This window comes from Staurois parvus, unplaced genomic scaffold (genome assembly GCF_062004578.1).
Source record: "Staurois parvus isolate SC_StPar_1 unplaced genomic scaffold, SC_StPar_1.0 ptg000111l, whole genome shotgun sequence".
Lineage (NCBI taxonomy): Eukaryota > Metazoa > Chordata > Amphibia > Anura > Ranidae > Staurois > Staurois parvus.
In genome coordinates this window covers 955,001-964,344 of record NW_028317907.1, presented here as the reverse complement: position 1 = coordinate 964,344, position 9,344 = coordinate 955,001, and the positions used below count along the sequence as shown (strand labels likewise).

At 44.8% G+C, this 9,344-nt stretch overlaps 1 protein-coding gene across 3 annotated transcripts in view; it reads right to left on the bottom strand.

Moving 5' to 3' along the window:
- Positions 1-346: 346 nt before the first annotated feature.
- The window catches only part of LOC149467454 (serine/threonine-protein kinase pim-3-like), a 15,501-nt gene continuing 6,503 nt past the window's right edge, over positions 347-9,344 (bottom strand). Inside the window, exons 1-6 of one of the 3 annotated variants that reach the window (XM_089671649.1) lie at positions 8,757-9,009; positions 6,166-6,266; positions 4,990-5,040; positions 4,519-4,882; positions 3,796-3,972; positions 347-2,735 (exon numbers count right to left, since the gene is read on the bottom strand). In XM_089671649.1, coding sequence (XP_089527775.1) covers positions 2,557-2,735; positions 3,796-3,972; positions 4,519-4,882; positions 4,990-5,040; positions 6,166-6,266; positions 8,757-8,925 — 1,041 coding nt within the window. In that variant the 5' untranslated portion in view covers positions 8,926-9,009 and the 3' untranslated portion in view covers positions 347-2,556. Of the gene's footprint in view, positions 2,736-3,795; positions 3,973-4,518; positions 4,883-4,989; positions 5,041-6,165; positions 6,267-6,346; positions 6,747-8,756; positions 9,010-9,344 lie in introns of those variants that run through there. The other 2 variants (XM_089671651.1, XM_089671650.1) reach the window with 2 other exon arrangements.

Here is a 9,344-nt window from a genome sequence, read left to right as displayed (position 1 = left end):
TGTAATTGGGCCCCTTTGGTGGTGTCAGTGGATGGAATAGTGCCGCAAGGGCCAGATAAAGGAAAGCAAAGGGCCACATCTGGCCACCACTGCCCTAACTCAACAATGCTCAGATATGGCAAACAGCCACTAAAATCCAGCCACTGCATCCCAGAAGGAAGGAGAGAAGGTCACATGCTCCCTGTACCTAGAACTCGGGCATTTCCAAGCACTCAGATGGAGAAACCGCAGTAGAGGCAAGTTTTGGTGGTTTGGGGCAGGCTTCCAAGACAACCCATCACTTTGCCCTAGAATAGACCTCATCAAAGTCATAGTTTGCTGAATAAATAAGATACACAACAGAAGATTTACCTCGTAAAAAAATTTTATTAAAAGAAATAGATATAATTAAACATTAAATAAAACTGACCCAAAAAAAAAAAATTCTGATGTCCAGAATGTAACAAAGATTCTTATAAATATCATTCATAAGAAACAAAAAAGTCACTTTATAAATAAAGTCCGCCTCACGAAATTGGAAAAAAAAGGCGCAAGTTACATAGATTAAATTAAATAAATTAGGACATAACCAGTGAACACTGTAAGGGTACAGGATGTACCCAAGATTCATTTTTATACCCAACTGGTTCCATTAGGCAGAGTTAAACCCATTTTGCTCAGTGTGGGAATGATCAGTAAGGTACTGAGGAGTGAGTGTTAAGAAAATGAAGAATTTCAAAGCGTCCTTAAAGAGCGCCTGTATCAAAAGGCAACTGATGTACCGGCCTGAAGCCCATGAGGAAGGAAAATGGCAATTTTTTACCAATATTCCTCATACTAAAAAAATGTCGTTGCCTTCACCAACAAAGTACGCTTTACGTTTTTTTAAAAAAAAGGGCAAGCTCAGAACTAAAACCATTGCTCAACACAACAGTGAGCCCCTAAATCAATGTTCTGTTGTATCAACTGTAAACATATTTACCCCACACCAGAACTGAAGTTCACAATAACAGCACGTTGCTTGGAGTAGATCATGCATGTCTACATGTATCTGCCCACAGGATGAGGATGATGAATTTGCCCAGGGCACTTTAACAAACATAGAAATAATGTACAACAAAATGACAGGAACATTTTTAAAAAGATTTAAGGCCATGAAGACAACTTTGCCCAAGTTGTTTAAGATGTAAAATAAACAAAAAAGTAATAAATTAAGAATTGCAATGATAATTTTTCATTGTAAACCAGTTCTGCTGACAACCAATACAGTTGTCACCATAAAAACAAAAAAACAGACTGATCCAAAGCCTCGGTTTAAAAGGTCCGGCATACATTCCTGTGGAGTAATGTTTGACGAGCGGTCCTAGAGAATGCAGGCACTGCCAGAAATACCAGCGCTAAGCCAGTTTCCCTGAGCAAGCTTTTCGGTTAACTCCCTCACTACTGTGCCAAGGTGACAGTCCCCTATTAGCAGCAAGGAGGGATACATTATACATATTAAAAAAAAAATCCTCCATTGATCGTACAATGGGACAGTGTGGAGCCTCAGAATTCGCAACAGTTGATATGAAGACTGTGGAACACATGTTTCAGCAATCTAGACTGTTTGAAAAAAAAAAAAACACATATATTAAAAAAAAAAAAAAAAATTCTGAAAACGTGGAATACACAGCAAAAGTAGTATCCCTTACCAGGTCTTGTGTTAACTTCTAGATTCTACAGCCTTATTAAAACCTGCTGGTATTTTGAGAAGTGCATCCCTCTAAGACAGACATCCCCCCCAAAAACAAGAACATTTAAAACAGAAAAGAATAAAATGGGCAGCTATTACTACCCATTCTAATCAGTCTGATATATGGGTAATATTGCTTACTTGTTGGCATGCTGTTTGACTAAAGGCCAATTCCACCCAAAAAAATAAAAAAAATGGATGTGTTCCCAGGTTCAACCACCTTGTGTTGGGTCTTGCATTTACATGTGTGAGGATAAGCAAGACTCCAATGTTGGCCATAGGGAAGCCTGTTGCTACATACCAAAAGAACATAAGACACCAGAGAGCTTCGAGTGTGTAGCACCTATCCGAAAACTAAAGATTTTGGGTTGAGTCAACATTTAGGTGGATGCACTTCTAAAAGCAAGCACTTGTTCGTAACATGTTGTCAACAGCAGAAAGGACCTGATTTAAAAAAAAAAAAAAAAAAAAAAAAAAAAAAAAAAAAAAAAAAAAAAAAGGTACACAAGATACAATATATGCTTGCTAGTGAAGCCCCTCATGGCATAGCAGGCTACCCGCCCGTCCTGCTTGCTCACATCCCCTTCCCACCCCCACCATCAGTCTCTTGGTAAAGTGAGGGGTCTCTAGGATAGTCCACAGTCTGAAGTCATCACATTCCTTAGCAAACAAAAGTTCCTTCTGAAGACCCCCATCGAGGTATATCACTTGGCTGGGACAGCTCCTTCTATCCCACTGGGAATCCCAAGCCTGCGGACCGGACGATCAGATCCACGCCAGCCCATCCGCACCAGGACTGCGTAATATCCTTTCCCAGGTCGCTCAGCGAGCGTCAGTTTTTGGGCTCAGAGGCTTTCCTGACTTGAGCTGCTAGATTCTTGGTCCAGCTTTCTTGTTACTTTGCCATTGTCCTTTTGTTCTAGAAGCTGTTGCTGTGACATCCAGGGATGTGCGAGGATCTGTTCAAGGGATGGTCGGTCTGAGGGTCTCTTTGACAGGCACCACTCGATCAAATGCTGACACTCTGAAGGAGGAGGAGAAGAGGGAACTTAGAACATGGAACATAGGTGTGTAATTAATGCAAAGAGTCACCAACTACATATCTGTTAGCTATGCTGGGGGCCAATTATACTAACAGACCGTGGCAAGACCAACTGTATTAGCCATAGCAACTAAAACACGTTCTTCTCCGCTATACAAGACCAGCCTCTTTAATCCCCTTGTTAAAAGTAACCCATAAAGGGAATATATAGACTAAAATGACAAGTTGAAACACCTGGATGTCGTATGGACCTAATACAAAGATGCTAATAGTAAAATATTTTAAAAGTTACGACTTGCCAGATGTGCAAACTAGCTGCAGGTCAGAGACTCGAAGTATTAAAAAAAGGGCAGCACAGTGGCTAAATGGTTAGCACTTCCGCCTGGCAGTACTAGGGTCGTTGGTTCAAATCCCAACCCAGGCACCACCTGCCTGGAGTTTGCATGTTCTCCCTGTGCCTGCGTGGGTTTCCTCCGGGTACTCCGGTTTCCTCCCACACTCCAAAGACATGCTGGTAGGTTAATTGGCTCCTGTCTAAATTGTCCCTAGTACGTGTATGTATGAATGTGAGTTAGGGACCTTAGATTGTACACCCCTTGAGGGTTAGGGACTGATGTGAATGTACAATATATATGTAAAGTGCTGCGTAAATTGACGGCGCTATACAAGTACCTGAAATAAATAAAAATTAAAAGGGAATGGATCAGTATAAGCCAGTAAACTAGTACTTGCAAATCTAGGGGAACACTAGTAGGCCCTGATAGCTGCACCCAAAAAGCCCATAAAGTGCAATGGCAGCCAAAGCGGTTTGTGACTGCTTGCGCAGTCAGCTGCAGTGACCGTGGCTGGGTGTACGGTGTGGCTAAATCTCCTAGATTGTAAGCTCCAAGGAGCAGGGCCCTTCTATCCCTCTTGTATTGAAGCTGTATTGTCTCCCGTTATATTGTAAAGCGCTGAGCAAACTGTTGGCGCCATAAATCCTGTATAATAATGCAAAAGCAGCAAGCATCTTTAGGACTGAGTGTAGGAAGAACTGGCTTACCTCTTGACACCCTGCAGCGGTACTGGATCTTGCCCTTAAGAATTTCATCATCGTGTTCAAAAGGGATATCGCCACACACCATGTCGTATAGCAGGATGCCGAGGGACCACACAGTAGCTGAACGCCCATGGTATCGGTGGAAGCGGATCCATTCGGGTGGGCTATACACTCGTGTACCTGTAAATAAAAAACGAGAACATTTAGACCCTAGAACATCCAAAAAGTAACAAACCAATGCAACATGTCTTTTAAAGCACCCATAACTTTAAAAAGAGTCACTGGGGATCCCAAAGCAATGGAAAATTGAGGGCACATCAATACTTGGGACTCAATGGGGTCGTTTTACTAAAACTGGAGAGAGCAAAATCTAGTGCAGCTCTGCATAGAAACCAGCTTCCAGGTTTTCTTACCAAAGCTTAAATTGAACATGTGGAGGATAGAAGCTGCTTGGCTACCATGCATCAATTTTAGTAAATCTACCCCAATGTATACTTGGCTCATCAGAGTGTCAAGTCCCAGGAATTCGGTTGCCAGCATGCATAAAAATTTCTCATGTGTCAAGAGCTCAGCACCAAGTATGCTTGAAAACTGAACAGGCACCACTCTCCTGCATGAACTGTTTTAACCCGATTAACCCCAATTCATTCTTTTAAAAAGAAGTCCTGCATGTGGTTCAACACCAAAAACAAAACCTTAAAAACAGGCGACAGAATGGAGACTAACCATCAAAGTCTGTGTAAACTGCATCCCGCAGCAGTGCACCGGAGCCAAAATCTATCAGCTTCAGCTCAGCTGTCCTGAGGTCCACCAGAATGTTCTCGTCTTTGATGTCTCTGTGCACGACGCTGCAGTCGTGGCAGTGCAGCACAGCCTCCACCACTTGCCGGAAGAAGTTGGCGGCCACGTCCTCGCCCAAGGCTCCCCGCTCGGTAATGAAGTCAAACAGATCCTGAACAGGCTCCGGTCTCTCCATGACGATGATAAAACCGTCCGGCCGCTCATACCAGTCCAAAAGTCTGATCACCCCACGACAGCCCGTCGACACTTTCTTTAGAAGGTGAATTTCTAGAGGGACAAGGGTGCCATTCTAGAACAAAAAAAAACCCATCATAAGCCTCGAGCAGCCAGGCCGATTTAGCATTTTGATGCGATACGCCATTAGCAATCTGAGCTGTTAATAATGGGACCGCTTACCATGTGCTTGAACTCTCCAATCCGGTCTCTTGCCACATGCTTGATAGCAACCTGTAAACAAAAAACATAAAAATTTAGTTGTACCGCCAATACACAAGTTGCAATGTAGCAGTTTTTAAAATAAAAACGCATCATTTCAATGGAATCCAACTACAAACCTAAAAGATAGCATTTGTTTGTATTGCTCACTTAGTCCCCAATAGACTGTACTGTTCTCCCATTGAATGAAATGGGATGCACGAGTGGCGTCCCGAGGCTGGTGCGGGGGGTGTGTGCACCACACCGGGTGACACCGGACCCGCCCCACAAAATAGGTAAGTTGCCAAGCAAGCTGACAATCCCCGCAGGATGGATCCGATCCATCCGGGGATCGTCTGCCTTCTTTACATCTTACCTTATTGTGGAGCGGGTCTAGCATCACCCTGTATAGGTTGCATGCCGATGATCCCCGCAGGATGGATCGGATCTGTGGATTGGGAAGCATAATGGATCAGACTCCATTCCATTATGCTCAATCCGCAGATCCGAACCATCCTGCAGGGGCAGGGATCGTCAGCATGCAGCCTATACGTGGGTGACACCAGACCCGCTCACCAAAAAAGGTAACTTGTAGAAAGCTGATGAACCCCGCAGGATGGATCGTATCTGCAGATTGGGGAGCATAATGGATCGGGGTCTGATCCATTATGCGCAATCCGCAGATCCGATCCATTCTGCGGTGATTGTCAGAGGGGGAGTCACCAAGGGGTTGATTTACTAAAACTGAAAAGTGCAAAGTCTGGAGCAGCTCTGCATAAAAACCAATCAGCTTCCAGGTTTTATTGTCAAAGCTTAATTGAACAAGCTGAAGTTAGAAGCCGATTGGCTACCATGTACAGCTGCACCAGATTTTGTATGCTCCAGTTTTAGTAAATCAACCCCCAAGTGTCATCACACCAGGCGACACCAACCCTAGAGACGCCCTTAGTATGCACTATATGTGATGCATTTATGGAATGATCATTTACCCTTCTCAACAAGCTGGCTCTTTCAAAAAAAAAAAAAAAAACTGACTGCAAACACTAATTTAAAGGGGGGGGCACCTAGACTTAACTACAAATAGTAAAAGGTTTAGGATTCAATATGATATAAGGGGTTAACTGTACCACTCTACTACTCATATACAAAACGACTTACCGGTAACTTGTCTTCAATCCTGACTCCGGAATACACAGTGCCGAATCCCCCGGTGCCGATCACGGGCCCCACCTTGTAGCAGTCCTCGAAGGGTTCTTTGACTGCAAAGGAAGACGGAAAGCAAAAGGTTAGCCAACGGTTGATGCCGCCAAACATCCCTGTATCTTGGAAATCGATCTACCTGAAAGAATACTAAGGGCAGGTACAGCAAGAACATCCATGGCACTGCAGTGGCTGAACCAACGGAGTGTGAGGTCCACGCAGACCCCCCCATCTCGTTATATCGGCTCATGTTAAGTGATGATCTCAGAACATGAGCCTCTTACTCATCACTAGACATTTTCATAAACGTATACAGAGGGTGAGTCATGATGCAGAAAGGCCGTGATGCTGTCATAATGAGTCCTGTGTGCAACGGTTGTGTATTTATATGTATAGCAACTCACACAGCAGCATCTTCTGGAAAACAGCAGGACCAGGGAGACTCCCTGCAGAACAGGCAAACCCCTTCCCAGGCTTAGCTCTGCGGGTATCCCAGGGAAACCCCTCCCTCAGGAGGAGACCACCCCACACCCACACTCTGCCGCTCGCTCACTGCACCACAGCGTACAGATCATCTGCAAAGCCGCCCCCACCCCAGCCAGATCAATAGCTGCAGCCTCTCTTGCTGCAGGTGGCACATCCAAGAACCGCCACATACTGCAGGTAATGCAAAGCACAGGATTGTGGAAGGAGGGGGGAGGCGGGGGAAGGAGGGGGACGCGCACAGCCATGGAGTGTAGCTCCCAGATCAGAGGATGTGGACACAACACTGCAGATACATCTTACTATTAGCAACAGACCATGTGCAATGACGCAGGGAGACAGTGACGGCTGCGAGTGGAAGCTGAATGGATGGGCACGTCACGCATGTTCATTCTGAGCTCTGCTACGTGTGCTCCCACGTATAATTAGATGGATGCAGTGTGCCCCCCCCACCTATATTACTCTGTATACAGTGTGCCCCCCTTATAATGAGCTGTATATAGTGTGCCCCCCCCACTTTCATCTATATTACTCTGTATACAGTGTGCCCCCCTTATAATGAGCTGTATACAGTGTGCCCCCCCCCACAATTAGCTGTATACAGTGTGCCCCCCCACTTCCATCTATATTACTCTGTATACAGTGTACCCCCCCCTTCCATCAATATTACTCTGTATACAGTGTGCCCCCTATAATTAGTTGTATGCAGTGTGCCCCCCCTAATTAGTTGTATGCAGTGTGCCCCCCCTAATTAGTTGTATGCAGTGTGCCCCCCCTAATTAGTTGTATGCAGTGTGCCCCCCCTAATTAGCTGTATACAGTGTGCCCCCCCTAATTAGCTGTATACAGTGTGCCCCCCCTAATTAGCTGTATACAGTGTGCCCCCCCCCCACTTCCATCAATATTACTTTGTATACAGTGTGCCCCCCCACCTATAATTAGCTGTATACAGTCTGCCCACCCCCCCAATCTGTATACAGTGTGCCCCCCCCACCTATAATCTGTACAGTGTGCCCCCCCCCACCTATAATCTGTATAGTGTGCCCCCCCCCACCTATAATCTGTATAGTGTGCCCCCCCACCTATAATCTGTACAGTGTGCCCCCCCACTCTTTATATAGTACACCCTCTATCTACAGAGAACTATAAATAGTGCAACCCCCCCCCCTCCCCCATGTATAATCATCTGTACAGTAACCCCCCCACCCCTCCATCTATACACAGCATGCTCCCACCCATCATCCTTGTGATCTCCCCTATATACAATGTATCCTCCGCACTGCACACTGACCTGTAACATCCACAACAATCATCGGAAAAGATACAAAGTATTTCTACATCTCCATCCTCTGCACAGCGATCACAACCGCCCCCTCCCCCCCCCCCCCCCATGTGCAGTATATACACAGAGTAATAATCCACATCGACTGTACACAGAGGATCAAAGCCATTCATACAGAGATCACAGGCTGCAGCTGAACCAGAGAATGGCTACAGATCCGCAGCGGCAGGCAGAGCCCAGCCAATGACAAGCCAGGATGGCCATGCCGAATTATAGGAAACAATTATCTATAAAAATGTTTAGAAGAAAAAAAAATTATATATATATATATATATATATATATATATATATATATATATATATATATATATATATATATCTCTATCTATATCTTTTTTCTAGACTTTTTATACATCCCCCCCCCACACAAACATAATATAGATGAAAATGGGATATATTATTTTTCTTAAAATATATTATACACACACAAAATGGGAAAAAAAATCGCATCTTAAAAAAAAATGAATACTTCTATCTATATATATGTGTGTGTGTGTGTGTGTGTATATATATATAATACATACACACCCAAATATGTAAAAACAAACAAAAAAAAAACACAACAGAAAAAAAAAATCTATCATACATAGAAAATAAAAAAGGATTTTATATATATATATATATATATATATATATATATATACACATACACACACATACATACATACACATACATACACACAACCACGTGCGCCATCAGTGTGCTGATCCCCCGTTTACTGACCTCCGAGGTCGTCCTGCTCATCAGCCTCCGGGCAGGGACTGGAGGACCCCGGGCTGACATCATTATTATTATCATCTTCTTCTTCTTCACTATTATTATTATTCCCGGACTTCCTATAATAACATTGGATGTGATGCTCCACGAACGGTCCCTGTGTAGCCAGCAGCATGATCGCCCTTCCAATCCTTGCGATACCCGGAATGTACTAAACACTACAAGCACGCGTGCAGCCGGCCGGTAGAACAACGAAGAAGCTCCACGTGTGGGCTGAGAGCTCTGAATATTGTATCTCACTCCCTTCTGTCCCTGAGCCGGCCAATCAGCACCAGGGAGCCGCGCGACCGCGACCAATCAGAGCGCGTCCCGGGAGTTCTATTCGCGCGCCAAGGCGGGGCAGGTCCTTCCCTCTCTTTCTCTCTCTCCCTCCCTCACACCTCCCAGCACCGAACAGCCAATCAGCGCTCAGCAGCGGACTAAGCATTTAAATGTAAAACGAGCGAGGGGGCGTGGCTATGCAAGCAATGCTTTGCTATTGTCTTTCCTACCCCCCTCCTCCTCCAGGATAGACCCGCCTTTTCCAAACTGCCC